Genomic DNA, 27,904 nt, shown 5'->3' on the forward strand with positions numbered 1-27,904 from the left:
ATGTGGACAAACTGGTTCAATGATCCACATTTGGTGGGATTGTCCTAACGTTCAAAGATTTTGGTCCAGAATATACAATATTATCTACTCGGTAACGCAAATATGAACGTTAGAATACCTAACCTCAACAATTATACCAGATTTTTGACAGCCAAAATAATGATTGCTAAATTTTGGAAAACAACCGAAATTCCCATCTCGCACTTTAAAAATAAGATGAATTGGGTCATGGTTAACGAACGACTAACTAGTGTACTTGTGGATAGACATGACAAATTTATGAAGATATGGGAACCATGGTATACCTATTCCTTCCCAAATACAAATAACCTATATTCATTTACATCCTGAACCAAAAGATGAAATAATACTCTGGTGACATAGGAACAAAAAGAAAATTTATTTGGGTTATATATGAACCTTACTCTCACAGACGCTAATCTTTCTGAATTTTGTCTATATTATGGGACCTCAAAGGCACCGTTACTCAAAGACCACTAGATCTAATGATTAAAAGAACTGTCAACTCAATGCTTAGTTTACATGTTTACTATGCTATCCTTTTTCTTATTCACCCTTCGACCCATTGTTATTAAAATGGGACTTCTTTCTTCCTTCCTTCTTCCTCTTTCCTCTATTCTCTTAGGATATAAGCTGTTCATTATGAAAATGTTTTACTTTAATATCCGTTCTGTAAAAGTTTAAAAAAACAAATAAAAATTATTGAAATAAAAAACTAGAAGGCTAACACTAAAAATGCAGCATTAATATATTAAATGACCCACAACCTAAAGGCTGGCACTGACCAAATGCAGTAGCACACACAAAACTGCCCACTCACAATATTCTTCTTTCCTATGCTTGCTCTAGTCACTGTCTAGCCAACCAATCACAGTCCTGTCTGGCTGCTCCTTAAAAAAGAAAGTCCCGCTCTGGTACTTTGAACTTGGAGCTAGACTTTAGCTGAATTGTTATTGTGTGACTTTTCTTTCCACCTTGAAATGATTGCACATACTAAGCTGTGTAACAAATATAAGTTTCAAAGGTTGGAAACATAGGCAGAAGCTGTGACAAATGTTTTAGACACTTTGCTATTACAAAACAGTCCATCTGAGAATAAACTTTCCCATTGTAAATGTTTTTCTGTTTGTAATACAGTGACTTGCATATGCACCTTACAATCTCCTCTATCTTAGCCTTAGATACAGAACATTATTCACTTTAGAACTTTAGTACACAACAGACCAATAACTTCTCTCAAAGTGTTTATGAAGCCAGTTGCATGGGGGTTTCTTTGCATATATATAGGCAGAACAAAATTATATGTACAGGGGGAACCTCTGCCCAAACACTATGTTCCTTCCCAGACATGCTGAATTGCATTTGCAAAGTGACTGACACTGAGTTCAGAGTTTGTGCTCTCACTATTACAAACCGGATTCCAAAAAAGTTGGGACACGAAACAAATTGTGAATAAAAACTGAACGCAATGATGTGGAGGTGCCAACTTCTAATATTTTATTCAGAATAGAACATAAATCACAGAACAAAAGTTTAAACTGAGAAAATGTACAATTTAGGGGAAAAATATGTTGATTCAGAATTTCATGGTGTCAACAAATCCCAAAAAAGTTGGGACAAGTAGCAATAAGAGGCTGGAAAAAGTAAATTTGAGCATAATGAAGAGCTGGAAGACCAAATAACACTAATTAGGTCAATTGGCAACATGATTGGGTATAAAAAGAGCTTCTCAAGAGTGGCAGTGTCTCTCAGAAGCCAAGATGGGTAGAGGATCACCAATTCCCACAATGTTATCAGAAAGGTGTTACCCAGCGAAAAATTGCAAAGATTTTGCATCTATCATCATCAACTGTGCATAACATCATCCGAAGATTCAGAGAATCTGGAACAATCTCTGTGCGTAAGGGTCAAGGCCGTAAAACCATACTGGATGCCCGTGATCTCCGGGCCCTTAAACGACACTGCACCACAAACAGGAATGCTACTGTAAAGGAAATCACAGAATGGGCTCAGGAATACTTCCAGAAACCATTGTCAGTGAACACAATCCACCGTGCCATCCGCCGTTGCCAGCTGAAACTCTACAGTGCAAAGAAGAAGCAATTTCTAAGCAAGATCCACAAGCTCAGGCGTTTTCACTGGGCCAGGGATCATTTAAAATGGAGTGTGGCAAAATGGAAGACTGTTCTGTGGTCAGACGAGTCACGATTCAAAGTTCTTTTTGGAAATCTGGGATGCCATGTCATCCGGACCAAAGAGGACAAGCACAACCCAAGTTGTTATCAACGCTCAGTTCAGAAGCCTGCTTCTCTGAGGGTATGGGGTTGCATGAGTGCGTGTGGCATGGGCAGCTTGCATGTCTGGAATTGCAGCATCAATGCAGAAAAATATATTCAGGTTGTAGAACAACATATGCTCCCATCCAGACGTCATCTCTGCCAGACCACATTCTGCATCAATCACAACATCATGGCTGCGTAGGAGAAGGATCCGGGTACTGAAATGGCCAGTCTGCAGTCCAGATCTTTCACCTATAGAGAACATTTGGCGCATCATAAAGAGGAAGGTGCGACAAAGAAGGCCCAAGACGATTGAACAGTTAGAGGCCTGTATTGGGAGAGCATTCCTATTCCTAAACTTGAGAAACTGGTCTCCTCGGTCCCCAGACGTCTGTTGAGTGTTGTAAGAAGAAGGGGAGATGCCACACAGTGGTGAAAATGGCCTTGTCCCAACTTTTTTGGGATTTGTTGACACCATGAAATTCTGAATCAACATATTTTTCCCTTAAAATGGTACATTTTCTCAGTTTAAACATTTGTTCCGTGATTTATGTTCTATTCTGAATAAAATATTAGAAGTTGGCACCTCCACATCATTGCATTCAGTTTTTATTCACAATTTGTTTAGTGTCCCAACTTTTTTGGAATCCGGTTTGTATAAACAGGCTGTGTATGAAACCCCCAGTCTGTTCAGCAAACCTTTGCTTTGGTCAAGGATTGGGTTGTGCTGTAACTGTCGGTGTAACTAAAGTGTCAGAGAAAGTTGTGGCAGTATCATAGCCAATGAGGTCTAACCGAGGCGAGATTATTGCTAATTGTGCTGAAGCTGAGGCTTGATGAAAGCGGAGAGCTGTGTTCCCATTAGGGAAGAGCTGCTGGCTTATTTTTCGTTGGGGGCTTCGCACATGCTCCTTCTGCCTAATCAAGCTTCACTTCCTTTGCCCCAGCCATTAGGCGGGCAGGAGGTATTTTCCTTTTTTCCTTTCCAGCTGCCAGCTGAAGCCTTACTAAGGCAATTAATGACATTGCACCCGTACACTTCTGCACCTTTTTTGTGTTTGATTTGTGCACCCTGGATAGGTGTCATAGTCCTCTGGGCTTGACCCTAGGCCAAGACTTGATGGTTCTCACCCTAGCTTCGGCGAAGGTGGATCTGCCCGCACATGCTGTTCATTGGCCTTGGACACGTGGGCATCGGAGCCCATGCCTTCGGGTAGGACTCACAGGCGATGACTCAACATCGTCAGAGAAAGTTGTTTGTAGAATAATAGAATTCAGAATGTTTTTTGGTTAGAAAAAGCCACAATTACTTTCTAAACTAATATTTTGGGTGATGGAGATATGGTAATATTTGGCAGCACTAGTTTATATGTACCTGCATCCAAGATACACCTGTGTTTCTATGCCAAAGGGATCATTTGGCCAGTATAATTTATGGATTCATTTTTAGATTCCACTTGGCTCTCTAGAGAGGTTGAAGGAAAAAATTATATACACAAGAGAATTGACCAATCAGAATGCTCATTAGGTCCCCAGCACTATATGAGCCATTTTGATATTATCTTGTATATAGAGATCATTACATAATTTTTCCCTTCATTATATCACACAGGAATCAGACATGGGGATAAAGGGACAGACTTGTTTAGTGCTGGGAAACTGTGCTTAATGCTCCCAATTCAAATTGCAGGAACAAAGAACAGGAAATATTTACACAGATCAACTGGGACTCTCATTGGAGGATTATTTTGCATATTTATGCAGCCACTGGCTTTGGAGAGCTGGGAAATGCTTCATTAAACAATGCAAAAACTCTAAAACCCACACTAAATTACATGGCAACACCGGAACCAGCGCATTCTGCATATTATGATTCTTATTATTATTTAACTTCTATATTACCTGATGTGCTGTTTTGATAATTTACTACGTTCCCTAAGCTTAGTCTCTTTTTGTATTGGCTTGTAAAGTAGTCTACTTGTGAGAGCTGCAATCTCATCCCATAGAGGTTGAATTATAGGACAAAACCAAAATATATGGGGTAGGGTACCTCTGTCACCACATCCTCTCCAACATAATGAAGAGCAATTAGGAAAAAGCGTATGTAGCTTAGCCAGAGTATGGTACCAGAACATTAAGACTTTATATAGTTGGTCTTTCTTTTTGCTACAGCATACTATTTTTCTCGCATTTTCCCATATAGAGATCCAGTCTTTATCTGTTAGGGGGTGATGAACAAATGGGTCTCATTTGGTCATGTATTGGTGTATGGGTGATCCATCAGTTGAGGTTGGAGGAGTAGTTTATAGATTTTTCAGGAAGACCTAGTCTGGCTATTGTCTCGAAGGGCATAGGTGGCAAGGCTTTGGCATGGTCTGAGAGAGGCTTAGCAAAATGATGAAGCTGGAGATATTAGACGAATTGCAGGGTCCCTTGGGGGAACTTCAATATTGAGTTGTCAAAAGTGCAGATCTCTTTATTAATTGGATTGATCGGGTCTCTCACTGTTTGCATTTGTTGAGAAAATAAGTGGTAGTCCCCGGTTGATATTTTGGGTTGTTAAGGAATAATTGGTTGATTGAATCCAGGGGAGACAGGTTGGATTTCATCCTTCTCCATATTTTCAATGTGTGGATTGTGGCGGAGAGTAACATTGATGAGTCTAAGGCTGTAGTGCTGGACCAGATGTAGTGATTAAGATGACCTGTTTTAATGAATGCGTGAGATATGGAGTTCTTACACTGACAAGTCAGTATATGTACATTTAATGTAAAAAGACATAAAGGATCAGTTATGGCCAGGTGCCACTCTAATGGTATCAGTATGTTCAATGATTTTATACCTAGATAGACCCACCCACTCTTGTGATATACCAAGGTTTTTTAAACTAAACTGCTGAGTGGCCCTAAATGCAAAAACACCTGTAGTGCAATACCCAGTATGCAATTACTAAGGGGCTGATTTACTAACCCACGAATCCGACCCGAATTGGAAAAGTTCCGACTTGAAAACGAACATTTTGCAACTTTTTCGTATGTTTTGCGATTTTTTCGGATTCTGTACGAATTTTTCGTTACCAATACGATTTTTGCGTAAAAACGCGAGTTTTTCGTATCCATTACGAAAGTTGCGTAAAAAGTTGCGCATTTTGCGTAGCGTTAAAACTTACGCGAAAAGTTGCGCATTTTTCGTAGCGTTAAAACTTAACGCTACGAAAAATGCGCAACTTTTCGCGTAAGTTTTAACGCTACGCAAAATGCGCAACTTTTTACGCAACTTTCGTAATGGATAGGAAAACTCGCGTTTTTACGCAAAAATCGTATTGGATCCGAAAAATTCGTAAAGAATCCGAAAAGTACCGATCATTATGAAAAAAACGCAATCGGACTCCATTCGACCCGTTCGTGGGTAAGTAAATCAGCCCCTAAGTGTCTCATTGATATACAGAGTAAAGAATAACTTTAGTGCCCCCTTTACACAGTACTGATAGTGGGTGATAGTGAACACCAAATCAACTGCAGCTTAAAGGACACGTAAACCCCACAGGTGAACAGCCTCTTTTAACATCTTTAAATACCTGCCATTCTGGTTATTTAAAGATTAGTAGTAAGGCTGCAGCATCCCCTTAATCACTTAGGATTCCTTCTCCTCCTCTAATCCACTCGGTCCCCTCCCTCAGGAATTGCCTTTGGCTGTTGGCTACTAAGCATTCTCAGTTCTTCTCAGCTCAGATTACTAAACACGTCCTCCAGTCTAGCAGCCAGTGTAGAGATGGCATTGCTTGTTCCCATAGAAACTCTGTTTAGTTGTCTGCCCAACTAAATTTACTTGTTAAGAAAATGTAGGGTTTACATGTTCTTCTTTTTTTTTTTTTATTATTTTTTTTTTTTAAAGGTTATTTTTTATTGTTTTTTATAACAATAAAATAGAATAGAAGGAAAAAGGAGAGAAAAGGAAAGTATGAAAGGGATTGGAGAGTAAACAGTTATTGTGCTGTTGTGGCTGGTGAGTCTATCCAAGGAGACCAAATGTATTCAAATTTTGCCCGACAACCTCTGCGAATTGACCAGGTTAATCCATTTGCGAAGAGATGGAGGTGTCGGGCCCATCCAGTGCAGAGCGATGGTTTTTTTGGCATAGAAGAATAGCAGTCTCATTAGTAGTTTTGTATTCCTTCTGGGTACCAGGGTGTCTAGGGTGCCCAGTATGCAAGTGGCTGGGTTAAATACGTGTGGTAGTTCCAATTCTGTTCCCATGAATTCTGTGACCTTGCTCCAGAATTTTTGTGTTTCAGGGCAGTCCCATATTAGGTGCATGAAAATGGCCATGTGGGCTTTGCATCTTGGACAGTTAGAGGAGTCAGTTTTCCCCATATTGTGTAGTTTTTGTGGGGTAAGGTAAGTCTGATGGATAATTTTAAATTGTATAAGTCTGTCTCTTGTGCTTATCAGGGGCTGGTATAGATTGTCTATGATTTCTTCCCAATCATCGGGATTCAATTGTATCCCTGAAGTCTCCCACTAAAGCTTTACCCTAGGCCGTGGGTCATATCTCTTAATAATGAAGAGCTTGTAGGTGTTTGAAAGCAGTTTAGTTTTGCTTAGTTGAATTATCAGATGTTCTAGGTCTGAGTACTGTATTTGTGGCGGTTGTTGGAACTGTATTCCACAGAGACATGTAATCTTTACATATCTGAGGTCTGACAGGCCGGGTCGGGAAGCGATTTGTTGTAGGAGAGGTAATGTGTGCAGTTAGGGCTCTGGCACACAGGGGAGATTAGTCGCCCGCGATTAACTCCCTGTTCGCGGGCGACTAATCTCCCCGAGTTGCCTACCCCTGTCATCCCACCGGCGAACATGTAAGTCGCCAGCGGGATGGCAGACGCGATTAGTCGCCCGCGAACAGGGAGTTAATCGCGGGCGACTAATCTCCCCCGTGTGCCAGAGCCTTTAGGGTTTACCTAAAAGGAGTCAGCAGGCAACTCGGAATCAAAACTGGATACAATGCTTCAAACTAATCTGTACCTGGAATACAGATCTGCAGCCTGAAAAGGTCAGTAGCAACTTGAATATAGAACTACTTATTTATCTTGTAACCACATTCCAAACAAGCTTTATCACCCACAACAAGTTATACGCCTTAAGGGCTCTGGCACACGGCGACAAATCTCCCTGTTCGCGGGCGACTAATCTCCCCGAGTTGCCATCACCTGCCATCCCACCGGCGAAAGTGTAAGTTGCCAGTGGGATGGCACACACGGCGGCGCGATTTCGGCAAATCGCCGAAAAAGCCTCGCGAGGTAACTTTGGCGATTTGCCGGAATCGCCTGCGCAGCGTGTACCATCCCACCGGCGACTTACATGTTCGCCGGTGGGATAGTAGTTTGGGGAGATTCGCGGGCGACTAATCTCCCCGTGTGCCAGAGCCCTAAAGGAATACTGCCATGGGAAAACATTATTAGAATCATTAAACAGAGCTGCTCTGGCAGAATCCTGAATTGAAATCTGTTTTTTAAAAGCTCAATCAGATTTTTTTTTTTTTTATATTTAATTTTGAAATTTGACATGAGACTGTTTTCAATAGTACAGACTTTTTAAATGGAATAAATAAGCTACTTTTATTAAATATATATGAGGCAGGTGCACACCTTGGGCCCTTGGGTGACCGTGTCCAACTTAAAATGTTTCACGCTGCAACAGTCTCGATCTATCCCCTGCACGTTTCTGCATTGGCACATGATCAGTGGCTATACATTTGAAGGTTGGCAACCTATGTCCCACCTCCAAAAAATTGGTGTCATATACCAACAGGAGGTACATAAGACATCTAATACAACCAACTTTATTTGCAGAAAGCCCTGAAGATGACCCAGTTTCCCACGTGTAACACACTGCGGAATATGTTCGCGCTTTATAAATAAATGTTAATAATAATAATCACTGAACCACCAGTAGGTCACGTAAACTTTTGCCCCTATTTTACTTCATCACAAGGGGATTAGGATGTATTTTACCTGTGGTTTCATCCGCCTTAATAATGGTCCAATTGACTGCCCGAATTGATGGGATAGGTTATTATATTTTGTGGAAAAAACTAAACTTTTTGATTTGAATGGAGCAGAGCCAGTAACTAACTCTTGCTTTATCTAAAGCTATTTCCAAGGCTTTTTCTCCATATCCAAGCTCTAAAAATCTGTTTTTCACATAAGCCAACTGTTGACAAGTAGTAGTATCAGAATTATTACCCGAAACCCTACAGAATGAGAGAGAACGCTTCAGAGCAGGTGCGTGAGCACTGGTGGCATGCGACAGTGTGTCGCAATCCGTCACTTTTCTATACAGAAAGTATCCAATCCTGGTACCCTCAATCTTAAGCTGTAAATCAAAAAACTGCACCTCTTATTACATGTTGCATCACATGTGATAGGGAGGTGCAGTTTCTTTATTTAGATATAGCAAGAGTGGTTACTGGCTCTGCCCCATTGAAATCAAAAGGTGGGTACTATTTTAGTTTTAAGACGTTTTAAGATTATGCACCATATAACCTGTATTGCCACACATGATTTATCTGATCATGTGCTCTTGTGGGTTGTCATATATGGGCAAAACTGATCTTATGTTGCGTTTACACATAGATGTAACATAGATGGGACATAGGTTTCCAACCTTTAACTATATAGCCATTGATCATATGCCAATGCCGAAATGCTTCTGTTGCAGTGTGAAACATTTTGGATCAAAAAGTTGGACACTGTCCCAAGGGCCTTAATGAATATTGCTCTTTTAATTGTTTTCTTGATGTTCGATGACGTGTGAGCATTGTTATTACCATATTTATATACTGTTAGGTTTGTACATTTTCCATATGATTATCAACTTTTGGCCACCGGGTATGCTTGGGACCTGGGGGGTGTGAAGTCGGTACACTGATGCAGATCTGGTGGGTTGAACTATGTACCTTTTTATAGTCTAACTTTGTGTAATGATTAGGGTTTGACATCTTGATTAAAGTTCCAGACTAGAACTGAAACGTTGATGCTGCAAGTTATGGAATAAACTGTTTTCGAAAATATTGGAGTGTGCGCAGTTATTGGGAACCGGAATTTAAGAGTTAATATGGTTAATATATCTATATGAAATCAATAGTTTTTAATATATTTATAATATCTCAATACAGTACCTAACAGGGCAATTAGGTAGTTTACCCTGCCACCTTTTCTCTTGAATCTCTTCTGCTACACTCACAGCTCACAGGCTTACCTTGATGTTTAATTGTCCTGGGAGGAGCATTTGTGACAGACTTGAGTCAACTATTGGCAATGGTATGCATTCGTCTCCTTGGGTGAATTGGGTTCTCACACTGGGTCAGGGACTGAGAGTGTGCTCTGTCTTTTATAGTGCAGAGGCTGCTGTCTTTTTATTTGTGCGCTGGACAGTTTCACCTTGTCCTCCCCTAACCTATATCTCTGTCCTGGGAATCTCTGGCAGAGCACAACATGCAGGAGGATAGAAGACAGAGGTATCGCTGATCCGTTCATAAAATATAGCAGAAATTTAAAAGGGACCCTTATAAGTTTAGGAACATTAGGCTGGCCTTTTAAATATGGCTAGAAATTCTAGTGGTATATTAATATTGCATTGCTATCAGCTGATATATATACTGTTCAGTTCCTGTTCAAAATAATATAAATATTTTTACTTTTTATATCTTTCATTTTTAACCAAAGGTTTTGTATTTGAAGTATCCCTGAAAGCTCAGTAAAATTTGTGCACTGCTCAACTGTAGGTTTTCTCTGACCTCTTGTGGCTGAAAAAGAGCACTGCATTATAATCTTTTATGCAACCTTATTTGAAGAGGTAATTTTAACTTTTTCTAAACTAAATAATTATAAAAGAAATTGTAAGATTAATGTAATATTCACATTTCAATAAATGTAACCATATATTGCTATTTTATATAAATGAAGACTTGGTAATCAGTTTGGCATCTTTTTTAGCTAGCATTTAACTTGGGTAGGATGTGGGACTTATGGAAGATTGCTTTTATGATTTAGATTGCTTTTTATTTATTTTTTATTAGGTCTGGACTGGTCAGAAGACAGTGGAGAAGAACAGGAGGACAGTGACCAAACATCCCCATACCGCACTGCGTGGTCATTCAGAGAGAGTTTCCAATATGACTGCAAAAAGTATGTTTTTAATTTTATACTTTTCTGTTTTGTAGCATGCAAGAATAACTGTCCCTGTTGCTGACTTTTTTATGCTTGCAATTGATGATAGTGATTGTTAATCAGCAGCTAGTGAGCTGCAGGACTGCTCTTAAAAATGTTTGTTCAGAAACATAGTATGAGTGCACAGTTTGTCGATCTTTCAGCATAATACACTATGCCTGTAAAATATGTACCTAAAACTTTGTTCACTAAGTGAATAATAAGTAAAAATGTATAAAGGGCATATTAATAGTGTAATGTTGCTAGTTGCCTGTTTGAAAAAAAGAAAATGGGATGATTTTCAAATCATTTAAATCCTGTATTTAATATCAAATGTTGAATCTTAGAAATGTTATTGTTTTCTGAAAAAATGTGCTTTTAACCCTTTTGTTGCCAGCTGATTTTGTCACGGCGGAACCGTTATTGCCAGTCTGTCAAAATCTTGCACTCTTTCACTTTAGGGGCCTTTTTTTGGAGGATGATATATGTTTTTTTTAGGACTACCTAAACTTTCAAAATCTACTAGGTTTTTTTGTAATTCCACTATAGGCTTCTAATATCTTAAAAAAGGAAAAAAAGATTTTTTTTTTCCATAATATAAAAACAAACACAAATACCAGAAACATAGCAAGCCAGTCAGGTCCACTGAACAGTTTAATACCCTGTGTGTATAGGTTTACCTAAAAATGTGGCATTTTTTTTTTTTCTTGGCATTTAGGGGGCCCTGGGCTGAACATACCCCTTGCCCCTATCATTTCTGCAATTTCAGCTAATGTAAATCATTTACATCATTTTATGTGGGATAAAGCTAAAAAAAAAGTATGCTCACCCCAGAAAGCCATATGTTTTTGTAAAGTACACATTCCCTTGAATTAAAAATGGGTACACATGTCTTTCTACTCCAAAGTACCAAGCTGCAGAACTTTCCTAAATTCGCCAATTTTTGACATTTCCAAAAATCACCTCAAAACTTAGGGGCACATTTACAAAAGCACGAACGCTCGAGCGTTCATGCGAACACTCCGAGCGTATTTTCGCCGATTTTTTCGGGCGTCCGCACGACTTTTTCGCGCGGCGCACAACTTTTTCGTACGCCGCACGACTTTTTCGGACGTTTGCACGAAAAAATCGGAAAGGTTTTACCGCTGTTTACAATTGTTTGGTACGAAAATGTAGTGACTTTTGGATCACCAATACGATATTATCGTGACTAATACGATTTTTTCGTAAGCATTTTCGTGATATTTGCGATCTTCCGAAATTTTAGTTTCCAATACGATTTTTTCCCATTCGTGATTCTGATTCGTGGATTAGTAAATGTGCCCCTTACAATTTGCAGCATCTTATTTTCTACAGGTTATTAGGTAACTATTTAAAATACCCTAAATATTAACCCCAGAGGTCTGTTGAACAGTTTGATGCATGCTGTACATAGGTTTATCAAAGCACATGGCACTTGGAGACCCCAAAATATAACTTGTGCATACTAATTTCATGATTTACATTTACCTAATCCAAACACATAGCAATTTTATGTGGGGTAAAAGCTGCAAAAAAGTAGTAGGATGACTGAAAACCATATATTTTTAGAAAGTACACAGCCAGACAAATGAAAAATGACTGAATATTTATTTGTACCCCAAAGTATCAAAAGGCAAAGCTTTACCAAAGTAAGGGGTTTTGACCGCATTTCTCAAAATTGCCTAAAAATGTTTCAAGTCGGCTTATTTATCTTGCACAGTGTATTACATACACCCCAAATATGAACACCAGTGGTCTACTAAACAGTTTGATGCCCTATATGCATAGATAGATCAATGCATACTGCATACTTTGGTATATCTGCCCAAGAACGTGTGGGGTTTGTGCTTGGCAGATAGAGCCTCTTTCTGCCCGCACAAATTTTTTATTTCATTATGCGCCAGATGTTTTCAGTGGGTGATAGTTCTAAACTGCAGGCAGACCAGTTGAGCACCTGGACTCTTGCTACTGTGCCATGTTGTTGCAATATGTGCAGAATGCCGTTTGTCATTGTTGTGCTGAAATAAGCAAGGCCTGCAATGATGTTGCCTGGATGACTGCATATTTTGCTTCAAAACCGTTATGTATTGTTTAGCAAGCTCCCAGATACACAAGTTACTCATGCTATGTCCACTAATGCATCATAGTTACTAGCTTTTGAACTGTGTACTGATAACAAGACAGATGGTTTCTCTCTTTAGCCAGGAGGATGTTATGTCCATGATTTCCAAAAAGTAAAAAATTGTAATTAATTATAGCACAAGACAGTTTTTCACTTTGTCCTCAGTCCATCTTACAGTGTAAATTGGCATGGTCCCAGAAAAGGTTGTGGTGCCTCTGGATCCTGTTTATTTATGGTTTCTTTTTTGCATAGTAGAGTTTTAACTTGTACAGTATTTCTAGATGTAGCAATGAACTATATTCACAGACGGTAGACAATTTTTGGAAGGATTGCTAAACCTATGCAGTAATTTCCACTACAAAATCATGACTTTTTTAATGCTGTGCTGTCTGAAGGCCCATCTAGTATTGGTTTTGGGCCTTGACCATTGTGTACATAGATTTCTCTGGATTCTTTGAATCTTTTAATGATATGTTAATTTTAAGTTTGTTTATTATATATATATTTTGATTTATATTTTTTCTTTATATTATTTACATTATATGTAAATTGTATTTTGTATTTATCTTGAGGAATAGAAAATATAAAAATATATTTATTTTTATGTTGAGGAATGTTATTCTTAAATTATTGTGATATTTGCTTGTTCAATGTTTTTGTGGTGGTGTACCCTTCCCCATTTTTACATCAATGACACTTTAAAATGTTTTTTCTGGCATCAAATTCAAAATTGTCTTTTTTTTTTAAGAAAACATTAAATTTCTCAGTTTTAACATATATGTGGTCTTTATACTATTTGCAATTAAATATAGGGTTTAAATGATTTGCAAATCATTCCATTCTGTTTTTACAGTGTCCTAACATTTTTGGAAATAAAAGCTCAAGATAGTTTTGCTTAAAACCACTCACTTACCCATGCATATAGCATTAGGAATATATTTCCATACTTGTCTAGTATCTGGGAGCAACCAGGATCAGCATAATACAACTTCAGTAGAATCATCATGTGGGAGAGATTTCTTCGCCAATGGATTTTATATTTGAAAGTGTTCCAAAATACCAGATTTTGCTGCCCATTTTTTGCCTTGTGGCACTTCTGTTGTGCCATGGGGTGCAAGGAAGGAAATTGTTTATATAGTGCTTTTTCTCCTGTAGAACTCAAAGCAACTTTACAGCAATCAAGGCAGCCGCCACAGGTGAACTAAATATGCCCCCCTAGGTACACAAGCCCCCCTCAACTGTCCTCCATTGACCTTACATAGAAAGTTCCCCAATTGGAAAACCTGCAGTGAAAAGTGCAGGGAAACTGTTCTGAACTCTGCTGTGCTGATTTGTGTTTTTCATTTCAGGTTTTCAAGTAGGGGCACTTGTCTTTGTAATATAAGGTGTGGTAAGGGGGGTGATGGAGGGCACTTTAGGTGGGAATTTGTACCAATGGGGGTTTAGTTCTCCTTTAACCTGCCAGTGCCCCAGCATACTTAGATTACCTGTGATGGGCTGCCATGATTGCTGTAAAACCGCTTTGGGTCCCACAGGAGAAAAAGCACTATATAAACTATTTCCTTCTTGTGTCCTCAAGTCACAATTCCAAGTTGCCACAGAGAATCAAACCAGTGTCTCTTGCATGAGATCTCACAGCAAAGGCTGATTATTAATCTGTGGGAAACAGCTTTGGGGATGTACAGTCAAGCAATCCATAACTGGAATGCCAGTCAATTTGTGCAGGACCAGACCATATTGGTTCAGTGCAATAAAGTTACAACAGCTCAGTATGGATGTGTTCTTTTCAAACTGGCTGTTGATATTTACACTGTGTTCTTATAGTGACTGCAGTTCTTTAACCCTTTTACTGCCAGCCATTTTGGTCAAAGCGGAACTTGTATTGCCAGACAGTTTTTGAACATTTTGCACTGTTTCACTTTAGGGGCCTTTCCTCGGGGGGACTTTTAGTTTACCAAGGAAAACAATATATCGTTTTTTTCAGAACAACCTAAGCTTTCAAAATATGGTAGAATTTTTGTGTAATTCCAATTCTGTAACAAGATATAGGCTTCTAAATGTCTAAAAATGCAAAAAAAATCAAATTTTCCATAATATAATCACACATACTAGAAACAAAAATTATTTTATGCACGAATATACAACTGATTTGGAAAGTTCCATGTCTCCTGAACGTGCCAATACCAAATATATATAGTTTTATGGAGATTTCTCACTTGTATAGGTCAAAAACTCCCAGCAGTACACTACCAAATTCCCAAAGCACTGCTCCAAAAAAACTGCATACTTTGGATTTCAAGGCCAAAATTCCACTAACAGAAGGTTTATCCCAGAAAATTGTACATTTTTGGAAAGAACAGATTCTGGGGAATACAGAATAGGCACAACTGTCTGTCTACTCCAAACTATCAAGTCGCAATGCTTTCCTAAAGTTATTGGTTTTTATCAAAATTTGTGATTTTTTTAAAAAATCGCTTCAAAGCTTCTAGTCTATAGTATCTTATCTCCTACAGGTCATAAAGTAACCAAATAAAACACCCTAAATATGAATGCCTGGGGTCCACTGAACAGTTTGATGCCCAATATGTATAGGTTTACCTAAGTATGTGGCATGTAGGGGCCCCAATGTGAACATACCCCATATGAACTGTCATTTCTGTCATTTCAGCTTCTGCAAAATCAACACATTTACATCATTATATGTGGGATGAAGCTAGTAAAAAGTACGCTCACCCCAGAAAGTCATATATTTTTGGAAAGTACACATTCCCCCGAATCTAAAATGGGTACCCATGTCTTTCTACTCCAAAGTACCAAGCCGCACAGCTTTTCTAAAGTTAGCAATTTTGATGACATTTCCAAAAATCCCCTCAAAGCTTCCATTTTGAAGCATCTTATCTCCCACATAGCATTAGGTACCAAGATAAAACACCCTGAATTTGAACGCCAGGGGTCCACTGAACAGTTTGATGCCCAATATGTATAGGTTTACCCAAGTATGTGGCATGTAGGGGCCCGAATGTGAACATACCCCCATATATACTGTCATTTCTGTCATTTCAGCTCCTGCAAAATCAACACATTTACATCATTATATGTGAGATAAAGCTACAAAAAAGTACGCTCACCCCAGAAAGCCATATATTTTTGGAAAGTACACATTCCCCCGAATCTAAAATGGGTACCCATGTCTTTCTACTCCAAAGTACCAAGCCGCACAGCTTTTCTAAAGTTAGCAATTTTGATGACATTTCCAAAAATCCCCTCAAAGCTTCCATTTTGAAGCATCTTATCTCCCACATAGCATTAGGTACCAAGATAAAACACCCTGAATTTGAACGCCAGGGGTCCACTGAACAGTTTGATGCCCAATATGTATAGGTTTACCTAAGTATGTGGCATGTAGGGGCCCCAATGTGAACATACCCCCATATATACTGTCATTTCTGTCATTTCAGCTCATGCAAAATCAACACATTTACATCATTATATGTGGGATAAAGCTACAAAAAAGTACGCTCACCCCAGAAAGTCATATATTTTTGGAAAGTACACATTCCCCCGAATCTAAAATGGGTACCCATGTCTTTCTACTCCAAAGTACCAAGCCGCACAGCTTTTCTAAAGTTAGCAATTTTGATGACATTTCCAAAAATCGCCTCAAAGCTTCCACTTTGCAGCATCTTATCTCCCACATAGTGTTAGGTACCAAGATAAAACACCCTGAATTTGAACGCCAGGGGTCCACTGAACAGTTTGATGCCCAATATGTATAGGTTTACCTAAGTATGTGGCATGTAGGGGCCCCAATGGGAACATACCCCCATATGATCTATCATTTCAGCTCCTGCAAAATCAACACATTTACATCCTTTATGTGGGATAATGCTACAAAAAAAGTACATTCACCCCAGAAAGCCATATATTTTTGGAAAATACACATCCCCCCGAATCTATAATGGGTAAATATTTCTTATTGCTACAAAGTATCAAGCTGTAAAGCTTTCCTAAGTTTGCAGATTTATATGACATTTTCGAAAATCGCATAAAAATGTTGCAATTTGCCGCATTTATCTCTCACAATTTCTTGATAAAGATCAGATAAAGACAAATCACCCCAAAAAGGAACACCAGAGGTCTACTGAACAGTTTGATGCCCAATATGCATAGATATACCAAAGTCTGCGGTATGTACTGAACCCAAAATGAAAATAGCGCATAAGGATTTCTCGCCTGCCAGCTCAGCTTTTGCACACAGAGCCCCCTGTCAGTGTATTATGTGCCAAAACTTCCCCTAACCATACAGTGACCCCCACAAAACCATATATTTTTGGAAGGTACACATTCTGACAAATCCAACAAGGGTAAAGAGTCCTTTCTGCACCAAAGTACCAATCTGCAGAGCTTTCCTAAATTTATTGGTTTTTATGACATTTCAGAAAATCGCCTAAAAATGTTGCAATTTGTCGCATTTATCTCACACAATTTCTTGCGTACAAAGGCAAATCACCCCCAATAGGAACACCAGAGGCCTACTGAACAGTTTGATGCCCAATATGCATAGATATACCAAAGTCTGCGGTATGTACTGAACCCTAAATGAAAATAGCGCATAAGGATTTCTCGCCTGCCAGCTCAGCTTTTGCACACAGAGCCCCCTGTCAGTGTATTATGTGCCGAAACTTCCCCTAACTATACAGATCCCCCACAAAACCATATATTTTTGGAAAGTACACATTCTGATGAATTCAAAATAGGTAAAGTTATTTTTGTACACCAAAGTTACACCTGGCAAAGCTACGCTAAAAACAGATTAGGAACACTTATACAGGGATAAAATGTGATAAAACCACAAAAATTGTGCAAATCAGTGAAACAACAAAATAAGTTACATGACAGTGTAATTAGTGGCCAGAATATCTGATCCAATAGTTACGCTGTCAAAATAAACAGTTTTTAGGTAAAAGAAAATAAAAACAAAGTGGTAAATGAAAAAAAAAAAAAAAAAAGCAAAACAAAAAAAACCCAAAGTGTTTGTGTATACATGTGTGTACATGTGTAAAAGTTGTGTGATAGTGTGTAAGTGTGTATATGAGTGTAAATAAGTGTATAAAAGTGTGAAAAATGAAAAAAAAAAAATGCTAAAATGTGTGCTGTAAGTGTGTGTAAATGTATGTAAGTGTGTATAAATGTATGTAAATGTGTGTAAAAGTGTGTAAATGCAATAAAAAAAAAGTCCTTACCTGTTCCTGAAGACCCGATCGCCTCCTTCCTCATTTGGGCCGGCGCTGGGGGAGAGGGAGGAAGCAGGAAGCAGCAGATGCAATGCGATCGCGTCTGCTGCTTCCTGGAGGGTCCTGCGAGCGATCGGCTCGCAGGACCCTGATGACAGCCCCCCTGGCACATTGCCCAGGGGGGCTGTCATTGTTAGAAGCCCTCTGCAGCGGCGGCACATGCCGCCGCTGCAGAGGGCAGCGCTTAAACGCCAACGACGTATGAGACACGTCGTTGGCGTTTAAGCCCTTTTACTGCCAGCACGTATGCCATACGTGCTTGGCAGTAAAAGAGTTAAGTTTACTAAAATTTACAGTCCTTTCAAGACTTGAGAGGTATGGGAACTATTACTATAGAGCTGAAATAAGGCAAATGCAATGTCACATAGTTTTGATTAATTTTTTTTCTCTGTAATAAACAGTAATTTAATGTTGACTATGCTAGCACAAATCCATGTGTATGACAAAAGAATCCATATTTTAATCACTGTGTATTTATTCGCCTTAAGGCATGGTGCTCCACATTATATGGTGGGGAAATGTAATCATTTAATAGCATGAAATTTTATTCTCTTCAGGCTAGATATTGAAGAAGCGCACGGTAGGAGCTCCAGGATTGCACAACTTTGCACTTACTTTCAGCAAAAATACAAGCACCTCTGCCGCCTGGAGCGAGCAGAATCCTGTCAGAAAAAATACAGACATACATTCCGGAGAGCCTTACAGCAGGCTGCCCTCAGAGAACCAGAGACCACAGGGCAGCTGCTTCAGGAACTGCGAAGAACCACATGCATAAGGACCAGGTTAGGAGCAGCATTCAATTTGTGGTCTGTCATTTTGGGGTGTGCATTGTAACAACGGATCTTGTAAACTAACTGTATATGTAAATGTATGTTGTTACAAAGCTAAAAATATCAATATAAAGCTTGTATAGCTTAGTAAGCGCAACGGGAAATAATTGGGGGGGGGGGGGTTAAAAAGAATGAGAAAGAGGTGTGTAATTAAAATACTTCCATATTGCCTCTTTTCTGTATATACTTAAATCAGCTTTCATTATTTATATTGGCATACATGGACTAATACTTGAGTTTAAATATGGCCACACAATTCACCGCCATCATTCATACTGGCATTTAATTTAACTAAATCTACAATTTGTAAATACTACTACCACCGTTCTTATTCTATTTTTATTCACCTGCATACATAGGAGGTGACTTGTCGGACTAGAAATCCCCAATAAAATATGATGACACATTAATAAAATTTAGTTATTTGTGCTAAATCCAGAATGTGGTTCCTTTTTTAGATGTGTATATGTATATGCACACATGTATGGTGCCACTCTCATAAGGAATCCAGTGCAAGTTATCTATTGAAAAAAATCCAGTGTTTCAAGCATAGTAGTGGCGGACTGAGGGTGTAATTTGTAAAGTGTAGAGGTTACAGGTTCTTTTTGTTACAGGCCAATTCAACCAGAATTGAGAGAGACAGAAGTAACCCTTTGCAGTGCAACTATCAGTAACAGGACATGTAAGAACAGAGCCCTACCCTACTCACGCAACTGCTTTCAGCGTATCCTTTTTCAATTTGTTTTGTTTTCACACTATTTTCTAACATATTAACAATTTTTAGTTTAAAGGTTTATTCTTTACGGAAACCCATGCACAAAGTCTGTGTACCTCAAAAATCTCCCACTGCTCCGTATGGGAGATTTAAGTTTGGCGCTTGCACATGCGTGTTCGTACGCAGTGGTGGGGGGGTGGTGATAGCAGAAATCCGGCGCTGAACAGGGCTTTAATGATTAAATGGGCTAGAATGGTTCTAACAAATAGAATTGATGTATTTAAACTATTGCCTAAAACGGGATGTTTTTGTAAAGATAGACTTGATTTTATTTGTTTCTTGAAGCATTCAGATATTTGTAATATGTTATGTTTGTTCAATATAAAGCCAGAAAGGCAGGTTTTTAATCTAATTTCTTGCTACAGAAAATTTAGAAAGAAAATGTTTTTATTTTCATTGGAACTTGTCCTGAATGTGGATATGTATTTTGTTATTTAAAAAAAAAAAAAGTGCCATATCTATAGTTTTTGAGATATGGTATTATCCAATTTACCTTACAAAATGGGAGTGCTCAGAGAGAATCAGATGTTGGTGATCTTCTGCTTCACACATTTCTGTTCCACACATTTTTTGCACTGATCTTTCTGACATGTCTGTATTGGTTAATGTGTTTATATTACCCATTTTCTGCACTGATCTTACTGGCAGGTCTGGGGTTAAATGGCTTAGTACATAATGGGTGGTGTTTGGCAGCAGCTAGTGGGTGCATGTGTATAGTATATTTTGGCCCCTGGGTGTGAGGTTATCTGGTGTGCCCCACAAGCTCAGTCTGACACTGTGCTAATTGTATTTATTTGTGCTTTTTGTTGTTCTTAACAGTTTTCTACAGATATCTTGTCCAACAGCTCCCAACAGCTTTTTTCTAGCTGCACAGCAAAGTTTGCAGATGGCCAGCAATGTTCTGTGCCTGTTTTTGATATTATACATCAGACTCCTTTGTGTGAAGAACATGCCAAGAAAATGGTAAGTTATTTAAAAATGGAGGTAATCTTGCAATATGATATTATTATTACCTGTCCAGGTAAGGATATTTCCTTTGTCACACCATGGCAAAGAAAATGTAAAGAAGTAACTGCACACAATTTTGATCTAGAAGCTCAAAATAAATTAGTGGGCTTCAGGATTGAAAATCAACATTGTGTGCTTTTCCTTCTTTTCAATAATCAATCTTTGCATTTTGGCACCACACTGGTTAAACCATGATTATTTTTGTATTGTGCTTGCATGGGAGACAGAAACACATTTCAGTTATATATTATTAGCCTGGAAGTCTTAAACTTGTATGCAGATCAAGATAGTAAAACAGATTTGGATTTATGATAGGTAACCTGTGTTTTTGCTATTAAGTTTTTTTTTTAATAGTCAACTTTTATTGAATTTTTTTATAAACAAGAGAAATGATAGAGGGAAGAAAGAGAGAAGGAGGGAGGAGAGGAGGGGAAGTAGGGAATGGAGAGCGTATTGTGGTGCTTTAGACCGTTGTTGCTGGAGACTCCAGCCATGGGTTCCAAATCTTCTCGAACTTTAGTGGGCATCCTCTGGCTAGGTATGTTAACCTGTAGAGTTCAAGTTGAGAGTTAATCAATTTTATCCATTTATTCAAAGTAGGAGGTTGGGGACCCATCCAGTGTAGGGCCACAGTTTTCTTAGCATAGAATAGCAGAGCTCTCATAAGTGATCTCGAGGCTGTCTTTGGTAGTAGGGAGTCTACGAGGCCCAGCAAGCATGTGATTGGGTTTAAAACTTGAGGTAAGGAAAGTTCGTCTGCTAGGAAGCGCATAACTTGTTGCCAGAATCTCTGGATGTCTGGGCAATTCCAAAGCAAGTGCATATAATCCGCATCAGGTTCATTGCAGCGAAGGCATCGGGAGTGTTCCAAGCGACCCATCTGGTATAGTTTCTTAGGTGTTAAGTATGTTTGGTGTATAATTTTGAACTGAATTAGTTTGTCTCTTGTGCTTATTAATGGGAAATAAAGATTGTCTATCACCTCTTCCCAGTCATCTGGGTCTAGGTGGAGGCCGCTTGTTTCCCATTTGAGTTTGACTCTGGGTCTGGGGTCATATTTGTGAGAAGTGATTGCTGCATATGTTTTGGAGAGGGTTTTACGCTTGTCTGGAGCAGAGATTATGTTTTCTACTGTCGTGTATTCTATGGGGTGGGTATCTTGCTGAAATTGTGTAAGGAAGAGGTGTCGTATTTGCATGTAACTGAGCACCGACCGGTCCGCCAGGGTAGGAAGTTCCTGGAATTGCCTGCAGGTTTTTAGGGATCCTGAGTGTAGTAGATGGTGGAGTTGTTTGACCCCTGCTCTTGCCCATGTAGCGCCTTTTTCAAAAGTTGCAAAATTTTTAAGAAGGGTATTGTGCCACAGAGGTGTGTCAGGTGAGATTGAGTTTTTTATGTTGGAGGTTTTATACAACATGTCCCAGGTTTTTTTGGTGGGATTTAAAAGAGGTATTAGGGGGGGTAGACAATTGCTTGGTCTATATAGAGCATGGTGTAAGGATTCAATGGAGCCAAAATACAGTGCTTCTAGTAGAGAAGCCGGGTTTTCGGTGTCAAATGTTTTCCAGTTTGAAGCATGTACTGCCTGTGCTGCAAGATAGTAGAATTCTAAGTTGGGCATTGCTAATCCCAGTTGTGAGGTTGATGCATGGAGAGTAGTCCTAGCTACTGTTGGAGCTTTCTTGGCCCAGACGAAGTCAGCTTGTATACGGTCTATTGTTCGTAGTGTGGTTTTGGGGATATAGCAAGGCGAGTTGGTGAAGACATAGAGTAGTTTGGGGAGATATATCATCTTGCATATATTAACTCTGCCAATTTGTGTAAGGGGTAGTGCGGACCAGCGTGATAGTGTGTTTTTCATTTGTTGTATGAGAGGTTGTAGGTTTAAGGAGATGAAGTTGGTGGGGTCTTTGTGTATATTGATTCCCAAGTACTTGAAGGTGTCCACTGTCTTGAGATTAATTGCAGGGTTGATAGATTGAGATGCTCGGGCTGTAAGTGGAAGGATTTGGGATTTGTCCCAGTTTATCTGTAAGCCTGAGAACTTTCCAAATAGAGAGATTGTATTAAGGGTTGTTTCTAGGGATTTTAATGGGTCGGCTAAGTATAACAGGGTGTCGTCAGCATATAAAGAGATCTTTTCTTCGGTGCCTTTGTATTTGAGCCCTTGTATCTCTGGGTTCTGTCTAATTAATATCGCCATTGGTTCTATGGCTAGGGAGAATAACAAGGGGGATAGGGGACATCCCTGTCTAGTTCCTCTGGTTAGTGTGATCAGGGAGGATAGTACTTCGTTCACTTTTATTCTTGCCACGGGTTTGCTGTATAACAGGCGGATCCATTTTACGAAACTGGGGCCAAATCCTAGTCTGGTTAAAATTTCCCATAAGTAGGGCCATTCACTGGAGTCAAACGCCTTAGCAGTGTCAAGGGACACTACCAAGCCGGATCCTCCATTTTCGTGGTTTATTTGCAAGTTAAAATAGAGGCGGCGAATGTTAATGGTCGTAGACTTGGAGGGCATAAAACCAGATTGGTCTGGGTGAACCAGTGTGGTGATTACCTTTGTTAGTCTTCTTGCAAGGATTTTGGCTAGGATCTTAATTTCAGTGTTTAAGAGCGATATAGGCCTATATGAAGCACAAAGGGTGGGTTCTTTGCCTGGTTTGGGTAAGACAATAATGGTTGCTTCGGAGAAGGAGGGCGGGAGTAGAAAGTTTTCGTGTGCATACATAAATGTTTCTAGCAGTTTGGGAACTAGCTGGCGAATATGGAGCCTGTACCATTCGATGCCAAATCCATCAGGACCGGGGGATTTCCCTGCTGGCATAGACATAATGGCCTCTGCAATTTCTAACTGTGTGATTTGATTGTCCATGTATTTTGTCTGTTGTTGTGTTAGACAAGGGAGGGTGATTGTATTTAAGTAAGTGTGTAAATCCTAATTTGTGTATTGTGCCTTGGAAGTATATAGGTCTGAGTAGTACTTCTCAAATTCTGCGGCGATGTCGGATGGGGAGAGAATGTCTTCGCCTTGTGGTGAGATCAGTTTGGGGACTGCTGTAGTGTTTTCCAGTACCTTGGTCAGAAAAGCTAGCGGTTTACCGTTTTTGTCTCCTAAAGCAAATGATTTACTGGCTGAGTGTAATAGCTGTTTCTTAGTGAGGTCTAGTCTATGCAAGTCCGCCTGTCTGAGGGCTGCAGCAAAGTCGGCGTGGTTTTGCGGGTTAGGATTGTCTATAAATTTTTGTTCTGCCTGAGCTGCGTTATAGTTTAGGGTGGCTATGTGGTCTTTAGAAGTAGCTCTTACTTTGGATATTGAAGCTATCAGGACCCCTCGCAGTACCACTTTGCTTGCATCCCAAACAACACTCGGACTGGCCGAGCCTGTGTTCTCTGACCAATAGTTCTGGAGTGAAGTAGCAGATTCATTTGCTATTGTTTGGTTTTTGAGCCAGGCTGGTGACAGTCTCCACTGTTTGTGGTGAGGGTGCGTTGATAATTGTAGGGAGAAGTATACTGGAGAGTGATCTGATATTGCTCGGGGTAAAAATTTGATCTCTCTTACTTTGGGCAAAAGGTCTGGCGAGACCAGTACTAAGTCTATCCTGGACAGGGTATGATGCGTGGATGAGTGGCACGTAAAATCTTTGGTGTGTGGGTACTTCCACCTCCAAATATCAGTTAGGTTATATGCTTTAAGCCAGTCCACAAGTTTGGAGGGGTGGATTGTAGAGGGATGAAGTTTGTCTAATGCTGGGTCTAGGTAAGTGTTAAAATCACCTGCTATGCAGACGGGGGATGGGGGTAGTTGTGCTAGAATAGACGATATGTCAAGTAGCACTGTTTCTGAGAATGGTGGTGGGATGTACAGATTGACTAAGGTCATAGGAGATCCTGCTACCGTGCATGCAATTATCTGGTACCTGCCGGACCTGTCGGTGCGCATCTCCCCCAGGTGAAAAGGTACGCCCTTCCTTATAAGAACTGAGGTTCCTCTGCTGTATGAGGAGTAAGTAGAGTGGTAAGCGTATGCTACCCAAGGCTTTCTTAGAGCGAGAGTTTTTTGGCCTGTTAAAGGAACAGTAACACCATATTTTAGTTACTTTTATACACTTTCATTTTTTGGTGTTACTGTTCCTTTAAGTGTGTTTCTTGTAATAGTAAGATATGTGGATTGTGGGCTTTGAGGTAGTTAAAGACCAGAGATCTCTTGATTTTATCATTCAGGCCCCTAACATTCCATGATATAATTTTTAAGTCACCCATTGTGAGAGGTATACTGTTAGTGAATGTGTCTTACCAGATGAGTCGCTTGAGGTCCGGATGCCCTCGCTTGTATCACCAAGTACGTCTCCATTAATGTGGGTCCTGGGGAGGTAGGGAAGAGAAAGGAAGGGAGAGAAAAGGAAGGCACAGAAGAGGAGAGAGAGAGCAGTTTTTGCTATTAAGTTTAAAGTGTTTTTACATCTAATGTGGGACTCACCCATATATTGACCTGGTTGTTTAAGTTTTAAAAGATGGTATTCTCCAGTAATTTATAACCAAACCTAACATAACACATGAAAACTAAAGGAGAATTAAAGACTAAAGAAGTAGGATACCTAACTAAAGAAGTAGGTACATTATGTTTTGGGCTTTTGTACCAGCCCAAGGCAACCACAGCATTTTAGCAGGGAAGATCTGTGCCTCCACAGATGCCCACCGCATGTTCTGTGCTGCTTTCAGTTACTGAGCTTAGGGACCGACTCAAAATATACTACATAAATAGAATAGAAATGTATCAGTAAAAGGCTGATTAGTAATTCATTCAGATTCACATTAAATGACCTGAAACCAGGGCAATTGCATCAAAACTGAATAATTAACCCTATAGAATCAGCTTATATGACAGACATCTCATTTTCTGCTTGATAATTTACAACGACCCCCAATCTTGGCTTCTCAACAGCTGTTTCGGGCACACTGAGCATTTGCACTGTCCCGGACAGTTCTAACAGAATCCAGGATAGGAAGCTACTGTGACAACTGTAAAGACCTACTATAGAGATGCTGAAACTTTAAGCCAGTCCAGCCAGTTTATTATATAAAATATTGCATTGCTAGCTATATTCATTTTTAGGGTTTAATTCTCCTTTAGGCTTAAATGTGGCTCTCTTAGATGTTGGAAAGCATCTCTGAATAAATATCCAAGAAAAACTACTTTTCTACTCTAGAAATAGTTTTTTTTAATCTAGGCTGCTGCAACCTTAAGTGAATTCCTTACTATAATTTGATCAGTTCTGTTTGCAATAAAAATTGCATTTAATTTGTCTTACTGACTCTTTACTGTCTAAAGCTCATTCTCTATGGGGAATTTTTGCCTTTGTTTATAACACTAATAAGCTTCAACTAGTGACGAGCAAAGGTTTCACTATGAAAAAACACCTGTACACTAAAATGGCTTTAAAAAAAAAACATTGCCGCCCATTGACTTCAATGCATTTTGCAATGTTTTGCTGTTTTGCAAATTTTTGGGCGAAGCAAAACAGGACAGATTCGTCCATTACTAGTTGTGACGGTTATCTTCCAGTATATAAAATATTATGTGAGTAAACTGACTTATGTGCCTTTTATTTCTTATAATGGGTTTAATCATGTAAATAGCCCCTCTATGACACATTGCTGTTAAAACTTTTTAAAACGTTGTGTAGTTTGAATGAGGCATCACCATTACCCCAGTCATTTATTATCCATTGTTTCCCATTGCTACACTGGCTACCCAAAGTACCTAATAATTATCTCCAACAGCTTTATATTTCTCTATCCTAACAGAGCAGTGGTGGCAAAGGGGGAAATTTGTTTTGCGGAAGAAATATATAGTTTGGTAAAAGAGTAGAAGTTTCACTCTGTAATCACATTCTTGCATACAAGGCCTATGTGATCTGTATCTTGTGTACTGCTAAAGATTTTCTGTCTGAAAAAAGGTTGCACCTGCAGTGTTTAAAAATGAATTATTGTTGTTATTTTTTTAGTTTCCTACTACAAGAGGAACTTTTTATTCTCTGTTTTCCTTTGCCTAATGTGGTAGTTACTCTTGAGAAGAGTCACATTACATTTCTTTGGCAGCCAGCATAAAGTGTTCTTATTCTCTTAACCAGGATAACTTCTTGCGAGGGGACAATTCGCGTAAAGTTCAGCACCAGCAACAAAGGAAACCCAGGAAAAAGACCAAACCCCCTGCGCTTACCAAAAAGAATAAGAAGAAAAGGAGGCGAGGTCCACGACGGCCTCAGAAACCCATTCCACCTGCTGTGCCCCAGGGCAACCTGTGTATGCCCAGCAGCCTTTCACTGCCAATGGAGGTCTCCAGCCTAAGGTCAGTATCATTTTGTAATTAATCCTGTATTATTTTCTGGTTTAGGCTCATCAGTCAATATTCATCGTTAGCCGAAAAATATATATATAGGGGGAAGCACAAGACAAAATGCAATATTGCTGCAAAAAAAGTGCTTTTATTTTTATGCCATACAAAATAAAAACCTTTTTTGCAGCAATTTTGCATTTTGTCTTGTGCTCCCCCCTATATATAGTTTTCGATTGGTCATTGGCTGAGAGTGCGGCTCTATTGCTGGGGGTTTGATGCATGAGGTTTGGAAGGCTGGGCGCAGAGGACCTATCTAGTCGAATATTCATCGTTAGCCAAAACTGTTCAGAAGCCCTTATATATCTACTTCAATTCACAACTTGCACATTTTTTTAAATCTGTGTTCGTAATATTTTGACTTGACAAGGAAAATAATGTAAATTACTGCTAGAATATTTTGTCTAAATTTCACAAATTGTCAAGCCTTAATCCATTTACTATTTCATTTTTTTTTTTTACCTACACCAGACTAAAAAAAACATCTAAGCTGACAAGCTTATGACAAGTTTCTTGTTAAATAATGGATTTTCTTGCCACGTAAATTGTTTTCTGTGTTTGATAATTTGTTTAAAAGCCATTTACATTGGTAAATCAAATAATTGGTCTTTTTTTTTTTTCATGAATATTTTGGTACTGGAATTGGTTTCATTCTTCAAGTCAGATACTACTAATGCCCAATAAATGTAACATATGCACATATTTGTAATATACAATACAAAACCGTTTATGCCATGTATGAATGTTCTTTTGTGCTTAAATTCTTTGTATTACAGGAGTCCTTCCACACCAGATCTGAGCACAGAAGAGCTGCCTGATGACATCACTAGTGAGATAACAGACATTCCCCATGACTTAGAGCTCAATCAGGAGGACTTCTCAGATGTTCTGCCACGTCTGCCTGATGATCTGCAAGACTTTGACTTCTTTGAAGGTTACATT

At 39.2% G+C, this 27,904-nt stretch overlaps 1 protein-coding gene across 1 annotated transcript in view; it reads left to right on the forward strand.

The window, feature by feature from the left end:
- ino80d (INO80 complex subunit D) overlaps window positions 1–27,904 on the forward strand; it is a 39,435-nt gene that overhangs the window by 8,246 nt on the left and 3,285 nt on the right. The window contains exons 5-10 of the mRNA XM_002936387.5: window positions 10,380–10,488; window positions 18,504–18,728; window positions 19,391–19,500; window positions 20,381–20,514; window positions 26,700–26,917; window positions 27,739–27,896. Of these exons, the coding sequence (XP_002936433.3) occupies window positions 10,380–10,488; window positions 18,504–18,728; window positions 19,391–19,500; window positions 20,381–20,514; window positions 26,700–26,917; window positions 27,739–27,896 (954 nt within the window). The remainder of the gene's footprint in view (window positions 1–10,379; window positions 10,489–18,503; window positions 18,729–19,390; window positions 19,501–20,380; window positions 20,515–26,699; window positions 26,918–27,738; window positions 27,897–27,904) is intronic.

This window comes from Xenopus tropicalis, chromosome 9 (genome assembly GCF_000004195.4).
Source record: "Xenopus tropicalis strain Nigerian chromosome 9, UCB_Xtro_10.0, whole genome shotgun sequence".
Classification (NCBI taxonomy): Eukaryota; Metazoa; Chordata; class Amphibia; order Anura; family Pipidae; genus Xenopus; species Xenopus tropicalis.